General features: G+C 38.0%; 2 protein-coding genes across 4 annotated transcripts in view; one reads left to right on the top strand and one right to left on the bottom strand.

The window, feature by feature from the left end:
* Positions 1–2,618, bottom strand: part of pola1 (polymerase (DNA directed), alpha 1) — a 69,114-nt gene extending 66,496 nt beyond the window's left edge. The window contains exons 1-3 of the mRNA XM_059327254.1: positions 1,882–2,618; positions 597–724; positions 63–159 (exon numbers count right to left, since the gene is read on the bottom strand). Of these exons, the coding sequence (XP_059183237.1) occupies positions 63–159; positions 597–724; positions 1,882–1,930 (274 nt within the window). The 5' untranslated portion in view covers positions 1,931–2,618. The remainder of the gene's footprint in view (positions 1–62; positions 160–596; positions 725–1,881) is intronic.
* An 817-nt stretch (positions 2,619–3,435) lies between these two features.
* pcyt1ba (phosphate cytidylyltransferase 1B, choline a) lies at positions 3,436–18,157 on the top strand. Of its 3 annotated transcripts, none has more exons than XM_059327020.1 (8): positions 3,436–3,664; positions 9,745–9,844; positions 13,003–13,119; positions 14,617–14,768; positions 15,962–16,040; positions 16,121–16,263; positions 17,011–17,199; positions 17,912–18,157. In XM_059327020.1, the coding sequence occupies exons 1-8, from the start codon at positions 3,584–3,586 to the stop codon at positions 18,134–18,136; spliced, it is 1,086 nt and encodes a 361-aa protein (XP_059183003.1). In that variant the 5' UTR covers positions 3,436–3,583; the 3' UTR covers positions 18,137–18,157. The 3 variants fall into 3 exon arrangements, with proteins under 3 accessions (XP_059183003.1, XP_059183005.1, XP_059183004.1); XM_059327022.1 differs by lacking the exon at positions 3,436–3,664 and adding an exon at positions 4,803–4,929; XM_059327021.1 differs by lacking the exon at positions 3,436–3,664 and adding an exon at positions 4,876–4,944.
* Positions 18,158–18,952: the final 795 nt, after the last annotated feature.

Genomic DNA, 18,952 nt, shown 5'->3' with positions numbered 1-18,952 from the left:
TTTATTAACAGACCTCCACATTACACATATTGCCATGGTGAATACATGAGACTAAGACTCACCATCATCAATAATCCAGTCATCCTCTTGTCTTTCTCGTACCATCTCTGAGTACTGCGCCTCATCCACCTCCTCATACACACTTGTTAACTCCTCCACCTGGAAAACAATAAACACTGGTTGACTAATACATATGCAACACGCAGTGCTAAATAAATGGCAGCCACAAAGGGAGGGTTCACTGAAGAAAAACAGAAAAAATAATAATAATAAATAAATAAATAATAAAAAATATATATATACATATATGATTCAATGCTCTCTCTTTCTTTTTAAGTAGTCTAATGTTAATTTAGTAAACACTTAATGAAAACAGTTCATATTTGACACCGTGATGGACAGCAAATTTCTTTCAGAGGCACAAAAACCATTTTATCGATAGAGGCTGCTTGGTAGATCCAAATGTCAGTGCACATAAATAATAAAGCCTGACAGGTAAAGTGATGTGGCTCTAAAATGTACTGTTGTGTCACACACGGAGTTGAATTAAAAACAAACTGTTGCATATATATGATCAAAACACTGAAGTTCCTTACCTCATATTTGATCTTCTCCCCTTTCTTGGCTTTCTTGAGCTGCTCCAGTGCAGACTTCCTCCCCACCTTCTCTCTCTTCTCCCGTCTGGAGCGGGACTTTGCCAAACCACAGGCATCCCCTCCATCATCTGAGGGCAGAGACACACATGGACACGATGATGCAGAAGCAGGTGTGAAGATGACAGTTTGATTTGCAAATAGTCCGCTAATGTCACATTTGGAGCAACTACTTTGAGGAAAGTATAACATGGATCCTTTTGCTCTTAACTTCTGTTCTTAGGCTCATTACGTATGTAACGGATACTAGAAGAGGTCATGAATATCGTCACACTGTAAAAATAATCACCTAAATCATTTTTTGTCAAAATTGTTTTTTTTTGCCTAAATCATCTCCTCATGACGCCAGCCACCTATGGTAAAATCACCTACATCCTCAGTTGATCAGATCATGTGATTTTACCCCTTTAAGATAATGGCCAGTCATGTCAAGTGTGTGTATTTATTATGCCTAAGTCAAAATAAATTGTGACTTAGGTAATTTTTTTAACATGCCTTTGTGACTTAAGCAAGATATGGTAACACTTTATTTTGAAGGTGTCTACATAAGAGTGACACAAGCCTGTCAGAAACATGACATGACAAGTATCATGAGCATTAATGTTACTTCAAAGTGTCATTAATGTTCATGACACATCCCATGTCATGTTTCTGACAGGATTGTGTGACTCTTATGTAGGCACCTTCAAAATAAAGTGTTACCATATCTTGCTTAAGTAACAAAGGCATGTTCAAAAAATTGCCTAAGTCACTTATTTCTCTTAACTTACATAATTTACACACAGTGTTATTACTATGCCAATAGCCATCCGTAGTTTAATCCTTTTTGAGTGAAATGATCAATAAATGTCATATGTTACACTTTTGGTGACGTTTTTTGTGTTTCCAGCAAAACTTGAAAAATCAGTTAGGCGATTATTCTAACAGGGTGACGATATCTAACACAGAGCCAACAAAGTGGAGACAAAGTCAAAGAAATGACAGATGGCAGTCGCAGCGCACTAACATTACCTTACACTTTGTCAACACTAGCCTCTTAAAGCAAACTGTTAGCTCACTTAGTTGTCGCATTTATACACCTACAGTAAGGTTATTAATAGCCTACGCGTGCCCTTGTTGTAACATTAGTATGGCAGTGTAAGCTAGCTATTATGTTAGCTAACTTCTTCACTTTCCCTGTGCAAGTCCGCTAAAGTCAGCTAGCAAGCGACGCCAAACACAAACTCACCGACAGCCGGGCCATCCATGTCTTTATCTTGACTTGATACCGGAGCCATAAGTTAAACTTTTATGTCTTTAATGCTTGCCCACTGAAGCCAGCTCAGCACGACGGCGGCGGGTGAACACAACAACAGGACAGTCGCGCCAAATCTGCTTCCCGGGGAAAGTCATATGCAGGAAGTGATGTCACATCGTTATCAACCAATAAAATGAAGCGCTGTGTCCACGCTGTCCGTATGGTGGCGGTGTTGCTCAACTGTTTACTCCACAGACTCCAGACCACTGAATCTACAGTATTTCTACCTATATACAGTCTATGATTTCTACAGTATGGTTATAGTATAGACATATTTAGTCTAAAGGATTTTTAAATTCAGTACATTCTCTGACAGATAAGGCAAATGACTCCCTTGATTTAGATTTTGTTTTGAAAATGCCTCATACAATAACTAAAATTAATATCATGCAGTGCTCTAACTTTAGACCATCTTCAAGTTTATAATAGCCAATTGATTGCATGTTTGTTTATTTACAATATATCTATTTGTTTTTGTGTCTACTTCAGACATAAAAATAGTTTAAAAAATAGCAAAATGTATGTATTCTAAAAAATGTACTCAAACAAAAAACCAAAGCAAACAAAATAAAATGAAAACTTGATACATAGAATGATGCACATCGAAGACCTTCAGCTCTTGTTTTTAGGGATACTACATTGAATATTCTATAAACGATCCCAACATTGATTCCCATGGTTTTTCTGGTTTCCCTTTATTTCAAATCCTTTTGACATCAAACTTATTAGACATCCTAATCACTGAGGTTGTTTTAGCATTTCCCCCCAAAATCCAACAACTGTTTAGGCTATTTGGTCTGCAGAGAGATAAGATAACAAAAGGACTTTTTCCACCCATAGCCTATAATTCCTATAGATAATTATTTTCCATGTAGTAAGTTCATATCCTTCAAATTACAGGATTAGGCCATTAGTATCTCTTTTTCTTTTTTTCTTTTTTAAAGCCAATGGTTTTGCCTGAGTATCCCGATGAAGCTCGTTTCCATGGCGACCAGGCGGGACATTGTAGGGCACAATGGGTTCCTGTCCCAGATTGGGGCCACAGAGACACTACAGTGCGTCCAACAATGAAACACAAAGCATGTTTTGTCCTTCTTCCCCACAGCCTGTTATTTGGCTACCATAAATCACTGTGATAATTCATATGTTAGCCTGCTCCTATAGTGGCCAATGTATCATACTGGTAACTTCAGTGGCAAGTGGTTTGTGCATATTGTCAGTTATCAGTAGCTAGTACAGTACAAATCCATATTTGTTGGATATCTTAATTTCAGGCTATAACCCTGTTTTATCATTTTTGACAACTTTTTATTAGTTAGGCTTCAAGTTGTAGGTTGCTTTAAGTTCTCCAAAGTAATAGCCCACAATAGTAAGAGCGTACATGAATGTATAGCCTAATAACCGTATGGTAACTGTAAGGTCTGCTAAATGGACCGTGGCACACAGTTGTCGCAGCTCATCAGTGGTGAGCAGCTGATCTGTCCTGTGGACAGACTGGACAGACGGACTGCAGTCCCTCTGCTGCTCTCGCCCGCTGTGCTAGAGCACAGACAGACTCGGACTAAAAGAGAAACCAGACAGAAAAGCAAATGGTAAACAAGTTAGTTAGTTAATTGTTTGACTTTGGGACACCATGGTGAAACAGCGACGCGCCAGAGCGCATTCCTGTTGCGCAGCTGTTGCGCCCCTTTGTTGCAGAAGAGGACCACTAAAGGTAAGAATGCATGTTTCGGTTTATACTGAAATCTACATAATCCAGTCCAGTCGCCAACGGTAACGGGAAGTTTGCCAAGTAGACTATGGTAGGAAAGGAAGCCTCGATTGTGTGGTCTCAGGCTTTAAATATCTGTGCCAAATAGCAAATACACGAACAGATCAAACTACTCAAATGTTTGTAAGTAAAGTAAAACAACGCTTATCTTACTGTATCTTCATATAGATACAAGAGACGTTAAACATATCTGAAATTGAGCTTTGCAATAGTCTGATTTGTAACTAGTGTGGCTAACACTTACATTTTAGAAATCATATATTTTCTGGTTATATATTTTTTCCTTATCGAGTCCATTTGTAGACTGCCCCCCCCCCCCCAAAAAAAAATCACTATACTACACACTATATAATCATATATACTGCCCATTCTCTTCACACTTGAACCCCTGTCATGCTGAGACCATAGCCTAAATAAGTAGTGATACTCGGTATCATCTCACTGATGGTGCTATGGACCACTCCACCAATCCCCACCCTTCATACTGCTCGACTGCTCTATCCTGTCTCTGATTGGTCCTCTCTTGGAGCTCTCTCCTCTTTTCCGTCGCCATGGCAAGAGCTCATCAGCTCTGTGCACGAAGATCTTTTATCAAAACAACGAGTCTCTCACAGACAGGATGATCCTGCACAGATAAATAATATTTATTTTTTCTTCTGGTGTGGCTTATATGTGCCCTGCAGTGACCATTTCCCTCAAGTTACACATACATGACTCCAAATACTGCATTTACCAGTCCCACATGAAAATGTCATACCGTATATGTCTATGTAAACAGCAAAGCATTGTACTATAGGTGTCTCCTCGTCAATGTTACTGAACATCTATAATATTGATGACATTTGTGCCTGGATATTTGTTACTCAAATGCATAGAAATTAACCTCAGTTTTGCAAGAACATCAAGATGAGAGCATCCCTTTTGCTGAGAAATAGCTACAGAGTGAGACCTCCTTACTGCTTCCTCCTCTCTGCAGCAGAGGATCAGAGAGAAGGAGGAGGGGGAGGGGGAGGAGAGGGGAGGACAGACAGAGAAGCAGAGCAGGGAGTGGGCGGGGGGAACAGAGGAAGGAGAAAGAGACAGAGTGGTGAGGAGAGAGGCAGCGTCTCACTGATGCTGAGTCACATTACAGAGGGACCACAGCCGCATCCCATGAGTCTTTGGGAATCATGGAGGAGCTTGAGCACACCTGCCCTCATCCCCGGACGGTAGGGCATTTGAATGTGTGTGTTTTTTTGGATGTTTCTGTCTTGCGGTGTGTGTGACAGGGAGGGGGATGAAGACAAAGGGTCCTGCTTTCTCCCCTGTTACGAAACAGATCCCCTATAGCATGAAGCTGCTCAGAATGCTGAGTGGACAGTGTGTGTGCTTGAGTATGTGCTGCCAAAGAAGGAGGGGGTTTACACAATGGACAACATAACATGAATGTCCTGCTGAAGGGACATTGCGGCAGTAAGGGGAGCCTCCTGTGTTTGGATTCTCTTTTCTTCTTTGGTGTTATTCCTCATCCTGGCATTCATGTTTGTCTCCTCATCTCCTCTGTTTTGACTCCAACCTCTCTCCATCCTTGTCTAGTCTTTACTGGCCTGTATCCCTCCCTGTTTCTCTTTTTTCCCTAGCTTTAATCCTTCTAATGCCAGATGTTCTTTGCTTGTGCCAGAGTGGGCTTTACTACTGTGCATGCTCACGCCGCTCACCCTGAAAGGCCTCTGTGCCAGTGGTCAGTGAGTTTAAGCTTCACCATCTGCTCTGTGCTAAGTGTTTGTAAGCCACCCCTCACCATGCCCAAGGACTCATGGGCGATGAGGGTGCTCCCCAAACACCTCCTCTCTGCTGCTGTCTAAGAAGCAGGGGAAGGGTGTGCAAGTGAATGAGAGATATAGACATCATAAAAGGATTCTCTCATCTTTGGCATTGTTAAAAATTAATGCCTTTTTTCTATATCTCTTGAAGCTGTAGTTCTTTACCTGCCTGTGTGTTGTCTGCCTTTCTGTGACTTGAATGCATCTCAATTATAATCCACTAGTCTGCACTAAAAAGCCTGTTTCCAGGCCTCGTCCACATCTCTGATTTTGTAGTGATTATAATGAAGTGAAATAGAAATGTATCAACTACAGCAGACCAAAGACTACAGGGCATGATGTGACATATTACAGAAATAAGCAAAATGTAGAATTATTTCACCAAATAAGGAAATATTCCATGTTTTACATAATATATAAGCTTGGCATGGACATACTGTATGTGGCTAGCTAACTAGCTAGCTAGCTACATACAGTATGTCCATGCATAGCCTATATATTATGTAAAACATGGAATATAGCTAGCTAGCTAGCTAGCTAGATATACTGTAGATATAGATATAGATATAGATATAGATAAGATCAGTAGAATAAGTAAACTAAATTTAAAAATGTAATATTGGCATTAATATTAGAATAGTAATGGAACGTAATATTTGCTAGGATATTAAAAGTATTATAAAATGTATTATAACATTGTAGATTATATTGAAGAAGTAACTTTTTACAAGAAATCAAAGAAGTAATATTGCAAATGATATTGAAAGTATTATTGCATACAATATTGAAGGGTAAAATTACACATTAAGTTGAAAAACAACACTGAACATGATATTGAAAGTATTATTGCATACAATAGTGAAGGGTAAAATTACTCATTAAGTTGAAAAACAATATTGCACATGATTTTAAAATAATATTGCACATAATATTGAAATTAATATTGGACATGATATTGAAAGTATTATTGCATACAATATTGAAGGGTAAAATTACACATTAAGTTGAAAAACAATATTGCACATGATTTTAAAATAATATTGCATGTGATATTCATTGATATGGTCATTTGGTTTGCCAAAAAGTTATTCACCGTCAGTGAATTATACTGTATGCTATTCTACATAGTTATGGTGAAAGATCTAACTTCTTGTTGGACTTATGAACAACCACAAAAGCACATGGAAGTCCACTGTAATTTATCTTAGATTTATCTTTAGAGCAAGGATCATTGTCTATATGGGTCTTTTGCAACATGACATCAATTTCATATCATGTAGAAGCAATTGTCATAACATTAGGAAAAAATGTGAAGTACCAAGGTGATAAAACAATGTAAAGAAGAGAAGAAGAGAAAAGAAGAGCTTTAAAAAATAAATAAATAAATAAATAAATAAATAAATATATATATATATATATATATATATATATATGTTAGGTGACCATGACTTAACAATACCTCGGTTAAGTCACCTAACATGAGAAGAAGAGAAAAGAAGAGCATTTTTAAAAAATATATATATATTATATATATATATTTTAAAAATGCTCTTCTTTTCTCTTCTTCTCTTCTTTTCTTCTTTAACATATAGCACTCCTGTAGCGATTACAGATGGCTCTTAAAGTTATGTACTTACTTGATTCCTGTGGTCTAAGTCTAGTACCCTCAAGTTGAATGCACTTATTGTAAGTCGCTTTGGACAAAAGCGTCAGCTAAATGTCATGTAATGTCATGTAATGTCATGTAATGTCATGTAAAGTATCATTTTTGAGCTGTAAAAGACATCTCATGGTCTCCAGGGTCCCAAATAAAAAGCTCTGTTCTCCTGGCCTGTTAACTCGGTGTGACTCTGAGGAGGTCACCTGTTTATAGCTCACGCTATTGTCCTGTGATAAGACAGACGCAACCTTGAGCACAAAAAATGAAACCTAGTCGCTCCACTGTACTGAGGTGGATGCATGAATCTTTGGCTCTGTGCTAAAGCTTCATTTTCTTAAACAAATTAACCTGTTAAGTCTCCCTCTCCAAACCTACACTGTGATTCATAACCGCTAATTTGATTTTTGACTCTCCCTGTCTCTGTCTGTGGAACGTGTTGTTAGGCCAAACTCAGTTTTGTTGCTGTTCCTAGAGGACATGTTGACGTCAGCTGCCTGCGTTGTCCACAGAGACTGAATATGTTTCCATTTTTTGATCCTCCTCTCACACTCCCACAGCTTTCTGCTCCGTGCTGACTCTCATTTATCTGTGTGAATGAGATTCAGTGAATATTCCCTGCAGTCAACAGATGGCACACAAAGACAAATTTTCAGGCAGGCTCACACTGCAACACTTTAACCTTGATATAGCTTTGACACAAACAAGTATCATTTATTATCATACTTGTCCCTTATTGCTCTGTCTGTCTTTCTTTATATACCCCTCTGTCTTTTAGTTTTTCACTACCTTCATTTACATATATTTATTTGAAAATGATAGTTGTTCGCTTCCAAATCCATCACTGGAAGTCACCTGAATCATTCATCTTATTCTTCCCTTTGAATTCTAGCTCATTCCTGTGAGCCCTTTGACTACAAATCGATAACTCTGCCCTTGTTTTCTGCCACATGTCAATACACGCACACGCACACACACACACACACACACACACACACACACACACACACACACACACTAACAGAGTGATCAATATGACTGAGTGCAGCACTCGCTGTCTCTCAATCCATTGTCCTAATATGGAGCGTGCATCAACATCAGTCAATAACTTAATGGAGGTTACTGTAACAGGAATGGAAAGGGAAACATGTTATGTTCCACTGAAGGATGTGAGCGCTCACATGTTCACTTAATGCATATCTTAAGATGAGCATTAGTCACTCACATCCTCTAAAATAAGATATTGGTGCTATATTTGCATCTATAACCTGGTCTCATCTATGGCAGTGTTAAAAATTAATGCTTTCTTTCTATTCCTCTTGAAGCTGTAACTCTTTAGCTGCCTGTATGTTGCCTGCATTTCTGTTACTTGCATGAATCTCAATTATAATCCACCAGTCTGCACTAAAAGGCCTGTTTTCAGGCCTCTAAACTGTTGTTTTGTAGCAATTATAATGAAGTGAAATGACAATTTGAGCATAGGGCATGATGTGACACACAGAAATATGCATAAGGCAGAATTATTACACCAAATAAGGAAATATTCCATGTCTTACAAAATATATGGGCTTTGCATGTCCTAGAAATAGATATAGATATAGATATAGATAAAATAAGATCAGTATAATAAGCTAGCTAGCTATATACAGTATGTCCTAAATATAGATGTAAAATAAGGTTAAGATCAGTATAATAAGTAAACTAAAATTTTAAAAAGTAATATTGGCCATGATATTAAAAAAAGAATAGAGAGTAATATGTGCCAGGATATTGAAAGTATTCTAAAATAATTATAACATTGCAGATGATATTGAAGACGTAACTTTGCACAAGAAATCGAAGAAGTAATATTGCACATGATATTGAAAGTATTATTGCTCGTGGTGTTGAAAACAGATCTTGCACGCCATTGAAAGTATTATCGATACAATGTTGAAGGGCAACATTGCACATAAAATTCAATAATAATATTGCACACGGTGTTAAAATAAAGATAATGCATATTTTTATAATGAACATTCGTCTCCTACATCCTACATAAAATAAGATATTTGGGTAACGCTTTATATTAAGGTCCTTGTAATAACCATTAATTAACAAGTAATAAGGCATTGTTCTCGCTTTAGATCCCTTTAGCTGCAAAAAGCATAGTTAACTGTTAACAAGTGCATAGTTAACGTATAATAGATGAGCAATAAAGTATATTTTAATATCAATAAGAAAACAAAAGATTAATAAAGGCATTGCAAAGACATAATGGGTGTGTTATGGGTGTTTGTAATGCTATTATGAAGAATTATAAGATACTCATGAGGCTTTTATTAATGTTCCTATTATAGATCTCTTATAGCCTGCTATTAGCTGTATTATAATGCCATTATTAACACTTATATAGGCTTATAAACACACAGTAATGTTAATAAGCATCTTGTAAGGACTTACAAGGGCCTTATTACTTGTTAATTAATGGTTATTACAAGGACCTTAATATAAAGCGTTACCAATATTTGTGCTATATTTGCATCTATAACATGGTCTCCTTCTTCTTCCTCTCCCTGTTTCAGACTCTGACAAAGCCCGCCATCTTTGCCAGTGAGACCAGTTGTGACTGTCGCGCCCCTCATGAGAAGCTCAGCATCGCTCAGGCCCGCAGAGGCACCCCAGGTACAGCAGACCTCCTACTGCTCTGTTTCCCTTCTCCGATCCATTTCCTCCCAGCTTTCATGTTTATCACCATCATAATCCTCATTCCTTCCTTTCTCGTATTACATTTACTTCTTTTATTGCTACCATTCCTACTTCTACCTCATTTACTGCTTCTACAGTATGACTATCAAGGCCACTACTACTATTTCTATGACTGATACGTTCTCCTTTGTGCCCACTGCCATCAGACTAATCAGCAGCAAAGATCACAATCTGTCACTGTCATCACTTTGAACAGCTGTTGGTCTGATTTAATTATGTACTTTGCTTTATACACGGTTGCCCATAAAGTTAGAATAATTTAATTTTCAGACACAATCCTCTGTTAATTGTGGTTTCATTTTCATTGTGATATGTTTGGCGGAGATTGATTAATAAAGTTTTAGGTTTTTTTAATTTACAATTTATCTGTTAATATTAAATCACATTGTCACAATCATTTCATGTAAAGAGGTCAAAATATTGCATTCCAACTTTATGAGCAACCGTGTATACTATAATCACTTCTGATTTTATCCCATACATTATTATTATCATTTACAAAAAATATTATCATGCATCACTATCATAGCATACAATACCATATTATATTTGTACCATTCAAAACCATTTACTGCTGTACTAAACAAAATTATACTTCACTATAGTATAATATACTAGTACTACTATTACATTGCACTATGTCTTATAACTTATACCTCATTATACTATATTACTGTACTATAACATACCATACCATGTTAATATTTTATCCTGTCGTGTCATTTCATAGACTACTTTAAAGGATCATTACTTAATCGTAGAACTTGTTATTTTGTCTTTAAATGTTTAGTATAGTTAATATTTTTATTTCTAGTCATATGTTAATTGTATGTGGCTCTTATTTTATTTATTCTGTTTCTTATTTGATTTTTTACTTCTCTATATATCTGCACTTATTTTGATCTTTGTGTGGCTGCAACATCTAAATTCCCCCTTTGAGAATCAATAAAGGCTTATATTGTCTTATTTTACTACTGATACATTTTACTAGTAATGCTTCTGCTACTACTGCCATTTTTTCTATGACACTGAACAACTGTTCTACTGCTCTGTCTACTACTAGCTCTAAAGCTACCTTTGCTGCCACACTTGTTATCAATAGTGCTCCTGCTCCAGCTATTGCTCCTCCTACAGCATCACTATCACTACATACTCATACACTTTACAGGAGCATATCTAAGTTCTCAAAGTCAGATCTTGTCCAGCTTAGTATCCTCGCAATATGACACACTGAAAAGACCTTCCAAAAAGGGTAACGCTTTATATTAAGGTCCTTGTAATAACCATTAATTAACAAGTAATAAGGCCCTTGTAAGTCCTTACAAGATGCTTATTAACATCATTGTGTGTTTATAAGCTTATATAAGTGTTAATGATGGCATTATAATACAGCTAATAGCAGGCTATCAGAGATCTATAATAGGAACATTAATAAAAGCCTCATGAGTATCTTATAATTCTTCATAATAGCATTACAAACACCCATGACCCACCCATTATGTCTTTGCCATGCCTTTATTAATCTTATTTTGTTTGCTTATTGATATTAAAATATACTTTATTGCTCATGTATTATAAGTTAGCTATGCTTTTTGCAACTACCGGATCTAAAGCGAGAACAATGCCTTATTACTTGTTAATTAATGGTTATTAAGGACCTTATTATAAAGCGTTACCCCAAAAAGTTTTATGTTCTTAGAAATGTATGTTTCTGGATCAATTTTAAAATCACCCACATCCCACAACCCTAAAGTGTTTTTGGGGGATATTACAGCACTTTTACTTCTGTGACTTTTTTCCAAAATGTTTCATTTTTATGTTGCAAATCAAGGTCAACTGAGTTATTATTATTATTATTATTATTAGTATGATTGGTCAGATGCCATGGTGTCACTATCTGTGACTTAGTCTGATCTTCGCTAGCTGGCAGAAATCCATGTGGATCTACGACCTCACAGAGGGGCATGGGGGCCACATTTGGATGTCCGCTGAAGTTACCAAATATGGTTCTTTGCCTGATAAAGGGACTACTGATGTTATTCTATTTGAAACCTACAACCTCAAATTTGCGACCAAGACAGTTTATTTTCTTTTCTTTAGACCTTGATATCTCATTTACCATTCAAACTGTATTTGAAACTTTCATCCACTTTACATCCAATAAAGTTACATAGCATCTGATCACTTTTATCCAGGAGAAGATAGACCTCAACAACAATAGACCATAGGACCCTGGGAACATAGCACTGGCCCTTACTTTACTACTGATGCTAACTCTACTGCTACTACAGATACCTTTCCTTCTATGGTACTGTACTCCAACTACTGCTTGTGCCACTCCTTTTACTATCATTACTACTGTTTTTACTGTTACTACAGTATCACTCTCATCACAACTACTGCTGATGCTATTGATTGTTATGCTACTGTAACAACTTTGTCTACCACTGCTACTACGACTATTATTACTCCTTCGAAATGTATTACCATAATCATACAACATCTCTATTTCTGTCAAGGGACTTTGCTCAGAAAGGAGGACTCAAATGCAAAGACTGAGATCAGGTCACAATAATCAAAAAGGCGTTTATTCGGAGGTGAGGTCGGTACACAGGCAGGCAGTCAAACAGGCAACAATATCCAAAAACGACAGGCAAAAAGGCAGAATCCAAAGAGCAAGGTATCAAAAAACAACAAGACAATAACTGTTGAGAAATGCATGTCAATGAACTATAAAGAATAACGAACTGGGGACGAGACAAGACACAAAGGGGGGTTATATACAGGGCTAAGGGAGGGATGAGACTCAGGTGTGGGAGACACAATCAGGGATCAGGTGCACACAGACGATGAGGGGGGCAGGGCAGACAAGAACCTGAAACAGAGACAGTGATGAAAATAAAACACAAGACATGGAACATGAAGGAATAATAAAATACTTCATAAACAGTGAAAACATGACAATTTCTGCTCATCTGCTGCATCAATTTTAATCCTTTGATAAACAACCCTTACTCTCACTATATGCCACTTGGGTGAGATAAATGTGTTGTTGTGTTGCTGTGTGTTTTCAGTGGACCGGCCAGTCAGAGTCTACGCAGATGGCATCTTTGACCTGTTCCACTCTGGACACGCTCGTGCTCTTATGCAGGCCAAGAACCTCTTTCCCAACACCTACCTCATAGTAGGAGGTAGGCCAGAGACACTGACACACTGAGACACACACACACACAAACACACACACACATACACTGCCTATAAAAAGTTTTCACTCCCCTTAGATGTTTCACCCTTTTGTTAGCCTGGGTATACCCATACTGCCTTGCGCGCTCAAATTTAATTTCGAACCTCCAGGCAGTCTGGCAACCAGAGAGGTTTCTTAGCCCTGTTTTAGGGATCCAATCACAGAACGGGGAGGGACGGCAAGACGATGACGCGTACTACTCGGCAGACGGAAGCTTGTAGCTTTCTTACAAATCCAACATGGCTGCAGCAGACGCGAAACTCTCTTTAGCTGTAGATGGTGTTTTAAATAGTTTAGAGCGAAAGTTGAAAGGCGAAAGGTCTCTGGGCGGCTCAGCTGTCCCCCGGCTCGTAGCGAGATCACCGGCGTTACGGTAGCGGGGCTATTAGCTATTAGCCCCGCTACCGTTACGCCGGTGATCTCGCTACGAGCCGGGGGACAGCTGAGCTGCCGAGAGACCCGCCGCAGCTTGTTTATTGCCCATAAAATCAGTGGATTTGTGTGGCTGAATGACATGAGGGGGAATAAAGCGTGAAAATAAATAATCTTGCAGAAAGCGAGAACTGGAGAAGCAAAGCAGCGAGCAACACTCTCTCACAGACACACACACAACAAACATCCATTTCTGTCGCTCTACTACGTCATCTGGTATAACTGATCTGATTGGCTAAGAGCTACCTACAGACGCTTTTGATAGATATTCTAAGCGCCCAATAAACGGCTCCGGAGGATCGTAAACCACACCTCCTCTACAGAGAAATGAACGGCTGGTTTCCAGACTAATCTCATTTGTGAATAGTCTGGTGTTAGCCAGGCTACCCTTTTGTTGCTTTTACACATAAAATCATGGTCAGTATAATTTGGCTTTTTTTGACAAGAATTTGCAAAAAAAAAAAAACCTCTTTAATATCAAAGTGAAAGTAGATTTTTTTTTTACAAAATAATGTCAATCAATTACAAATATATAAGTTAAAATAAATGATTGCATAAATATTCACCCCCTTTAAAGTAACTGACCTAATTTAACAGAGTTCCAGTTAGTTGATTCCAGCTGTGTCACAGTTAGTGAAATGAAGATCACATCAGTGCAGTTGATGTGTGTCATGTGATTTTAGTATAAAAACATCTGTGTCTGGGAGGTCCAGTCTCTGGTTCATCAGTATTCCTCCTACAACTGCAACATGAAGACAAAAGAACACTCCAAGCAACTTAGAGAAAAGATCATTGGAAAGTAAAAGTCAGGAGATGGCTACAAAAAATCTCCAACTCACTGAGTGAAACTGTTGTGTTAAAGCAACAAAAGGGTGAAACATCCGAGGGGGGTGAATACTTTTCATTGGCAGTGTATATGCACGTAGACTCAGACATTCCACTGCTCAAGATAACACATGCAGATTTGTCTGATTATGTGCTTGTGTGTTTCCCTCCTTTGTGCTTGGAACAGTGTGCAGTGATGAGCTGACCCATAAGTACAAGGGTTTCACAGTCATGACAGAGATCGAACGTTATGAAGCGCTGAGACACTGCCGCTATGTCGACGAGGTTTTGAGAGACGCACCCTGGACTCTTACGCCGGAGTTCTTAGAGAAACACAAGGTGTGTGTGTGTGTGTGTGTGTGAGAGAGAGAGTTTGTGTGTGTGTGTGTGTGTGTGTGTGTGTTCTTGTACTTCCTACATAGTGAGGACCGGAACATGTTTTTAACCAACAGAATAAGGACATTTTTGTGAAGTAAGGACATTTCGGGCCGGTCCTAATTTCTTTAAAGGCTTGTTTGAGAGTTCGGACTGTGTTTTAGGGTTAAGGTTACAGTTCGGGTTGTTAGGGTTAGGGTTGGGCATTTAGTTGTGATGGTGAAGGTTAGCTTAGGGTAAGGGGCTAGGGAATTCACTATTCCAATGAGGGCCCTCACTGTGTGTGTGTGTGTGTGTGTGTGTGTGTGGTATCTAAGTGTTAAAATGTGCATGAAGCATCCACAGACTGCCATCACATCCTAAGGCCAAAAGTAACCTCTAACTGAGTTAAGACAAAATAACTCGGTTAGAGGCTGAATAATGGACATGTCAGGTCTAACTTTAGGACTCCTCACAGTAATTTACAAAAGCCTTTTAGCACTAAAAGTCCAAAGTCTAAAGTGAGTCAGTTCAGAGGACTGTTCAGTCAATAAAATCTGGGAGGCATTGCACCTCATCATGTCACTGTTTTAGAACAAAAACTACAATGATTATGAACTTTGAAAGTATATTTAATTGGCGGGCTCACAAACCAATTCAAAACAATCCAATATCACTGAAGATGACAATCTAATTTAATTAATAAAAAATATTTAAATTTAAATGTAATTAAATTTAATTATTTTAACAAACTTAATTTTAATTTGCTTTAATTTTAGTTTTTCATAAAATTGTATTATTATATATTTAACATTTATAAAATATTTTTCATAAAATATCATTGTGGTTTAATTGGGAAATTTAAATGTTCAGTTCAGAATCAAATCTAAATGAATGCTAATTTTTATTTCTCCTATGTATTGATGAATTGATGAACTATTTTAATGAATTCACTGTAGACATGAAACAATATAGAAACATTACGTTTAGTTAGTTTATATAGTTTAGGAGTTTTTTTTGTCAAAGTGTACTATTTCAAGTATGTATATTTTACAGAAATCTAACCTACTGTATTTTCTTGTGGCTGTTTTTTATTTTTATTTTTATTTTTTACCCCATGTCCGTCTACCAGTGCAGTGTTTTCTACTGTGCAGTCATGACCTTTCATTGCTCCCCAGATCGATTTTGTGGCTCACGATGATATCCCTTACTCCTCAGCAGGAAGTGAGGACGTCTATAAACACATCAAGGAGGCAGGTCGGTGTTTGATAAAGTTTTCACTCTTACAAAAGACACCTCAGGCAGCTTTCAAATTCTGTGTGGTTTTTATATGCCAGGGATGTTTGTGCCAACACAACGGACAGAAGGAATCTCAACGTCTGACTTGATCACCAGAATTGTGAGAGACTACGACGTCTACGCCCGACGCAACCTCCAGCGTGGCTACACAGCCAAGGAGCTGAATGTCAGCTATATCAATGTAAGAGCATGATCAATGCAACATGTCCCCATAATGGTATGTGTAATATCTGCAAGTATTGCAGGGTATATGCATGTTCACTGTGTCCTTTAAAGATCATTTTACAAACAAAAATTCAGGATCCAAAGTCTACACTGCAAAAAAGGCAACTTGTATTTTTTGGCCTAAAACAGTGATTTAAGTTGGTAAAACTTGGAAATATAAATTACTGACATTTAGGGCAATAATGTTAGTTAGCACACCAAAGGAAGCCAGTTGTATGTTCAAAAACAAGTTTGTTAGTTGTTGTTACTTATATCTTTAAGTTGGGGTTCAAAACAAGGGACAATAGTTCTGCTAACTCTTATTTCTTTGTTGTGAAACGCGGGAAAGCGGTGAAATTCGGCCATTAGCGAAAGCTAGCGGCTAACTAATGCTAGCGCCGCTGCTTGTTACAGCTACAAGAGTAGCCATTAGCATATCAATTCTAACTCAAAATTGTGGTCACAACATTAGCTGACATTTCATAGCGGCGTTACAACCGTGCCAGAGAAATTCAGAGTTGAGCAAACTCAAAAACAAAACTTAAAATATTTAGTTTAATTGTCCAACTTAAAATTTTATTGAAGTTTGTTGCCTTTAAATTTTGAGTTCACCCAACTTTGCTTTTTTTGCAGTGTACTTCCTGATTAAACTTATGGTTATTTGTGGATGTGTTAATTTGTCACACTTGCATAACAGCTTTTCTTCAACATTTAATCCCCTCAGGAGAAGAAGTACCGGCTGCAGAACCAAGTGGACCGAATGAAGGAGAAGGTCCGCACAGTCGAGGAGAAGAGCAAACATTTTGTTTACCGTGTGGAGGAGAAGAGTCACGACCTCATTCAGAAGTGGGAAGAGAAATCTAGAGAGTTTATTGGCAACTTCCTAGAACTGTTTGGGCCTGATGGGACTTGGGTAAGTAACCCATTAATAAAGGCAAAAATAACCATCATTATAATAGCTGTTATCAGTTGTTACAATGACTTTAGTGGCATACTTGTCTATTGAAGCGTTGTTTGTGAGAATATCTCTAAAAATCACTTGGAAAAAAGATTTGGACAAACTTATGTGTAAAAAAATGCCATAAAATTCTATATGAATTATCCACTTTCAATGAGTTAAAACTTTAACCAACTTTTATTTATTTTTTATTTCCAGCATGGAGAATGTCAAAATGTGATAAACAACAACATTCATTGTGATGCATTTTATTTATGGTTCATTGTCAAATTTAAAAAAATAAGTAAACATGTACAAGTCAAAAGTGTCTTCTCCCTAAAACTGCCGGAAAAATACTATATATTGATATTATTTTCTAAATTTTATTTATTTATTTATTTTTACCAATATCAGTCGTGACCATATTTATTTATTTCAGATTTTTTGCCATTTAAATGGTTGATTAAATAATGCCCTTGCCATATGCATTAACACAGCCAAAATGATTGAAAAAATATATTTTTAATTAAAAATCCTTAAGGCACTAGGGTTAATTAAAAATATACTGCCCCAAAATATAAAATGTCACATAGTATTTGATATTATAAACATTATTTTTTTCAAATGCTTGGACTTTTGTGCTGTGTGTACTAACAGTCACTCTTTTTGTCCCTCTGTCCCTGAACAGAAACAAGTGTTTCAGGAGCGCAGTGGACGAATGCTGTCCTACGCTCTGTCTCCCCGAGAGTCGCCGTGCAACAGTCCTCCCCGTGAACTGTCCCCCCTGCGCTCTCCCTCGCCCCCGTCGCCTCCAGCCCGCTGGCACAACGCACGGCCCTCACCCCCAACCTCCCCCAAAGGAGCATCTGCCTCTATAAGCAGCATGAGTGAAGGCGATGAGGATGAGAAGTAGATGGATTATTGAACACACACATACACACACACACACACACACACACACACACACACACAAGCACACACACACACACACACACACTTCACTCACAGTACACTGCCTGAGAACTGCTCACACACACACACACGCACACACACACTGACAAACACTGGCTGGACACTGGAACAGTTATCCTCAAGGATGTTGCTAATATGCAAGGCAGCCGGGGATCATGGGAAATGAAGTTCTGTGCTGCAGAGCTAAGAAGCCATCACTGTCTCTGCTGTCTGGGCAACCAAGCGGACAGAAGAAAGACAAAAGAAAGAAGAGGATCTACATACACAGTGTCACATATCGTAAGACGGCCCAGAATGCTTTGCAGTATCTCTGGAACGGATTTGCTTTGGATTGTCCAGTCCGGATAGAGACAGTCCTGCAGCCTGTTCATGATATCACCTCATTGTTTTTGTCCGATTCTGTTTAGTTTAGCATTTTTTTAAGATGCCAGGATTTCTCGTAACTACTGTGACCACTAGATGTGAATAGGCACAAAGTTACAGAGTGTCTGATCAGTTCAGCAGGTCACGTGGATTGACCTGTGACTGGATTCATTCATCACTACTGAGTAATTTTGTGCTTGTTCAACTGGAAGTTAGGGATTTAAGAAAATACACTGCACACCTTAGATTAGAAGAGGTGACATGTTGGACATCCTCTTGGCACTAAAACACATAATCAGTGCCAGTTTGCACCATTTTAGCATAAATAGTTGACAAGGGTTATGAAATCAGTGATTGATTCACTCGTTCCCACGTTACTGTTGTGACCACTAAA

Source organism: Centropristis striata, chromosome 23 (genome assembly GCF_030273125.1).
Source record: "Centropristis striata isolate RG_2023a ecotype Rhode Island chromosome 23, C.striata_1.0, whole genome shotgun sequence".
NCBI classification, from domain to species: domain Eukaryota; kingdom Metazoa; phylum Chordata; class Actinopteri; order Perciformes; family Serranidae; genus Centropristis; species Centropristis striata.
The sequence above is the reverse complement of the archived record's forward strand: the minus strand, read 5'-3'. Positions and strand labels throughout refer to the sequence as shown.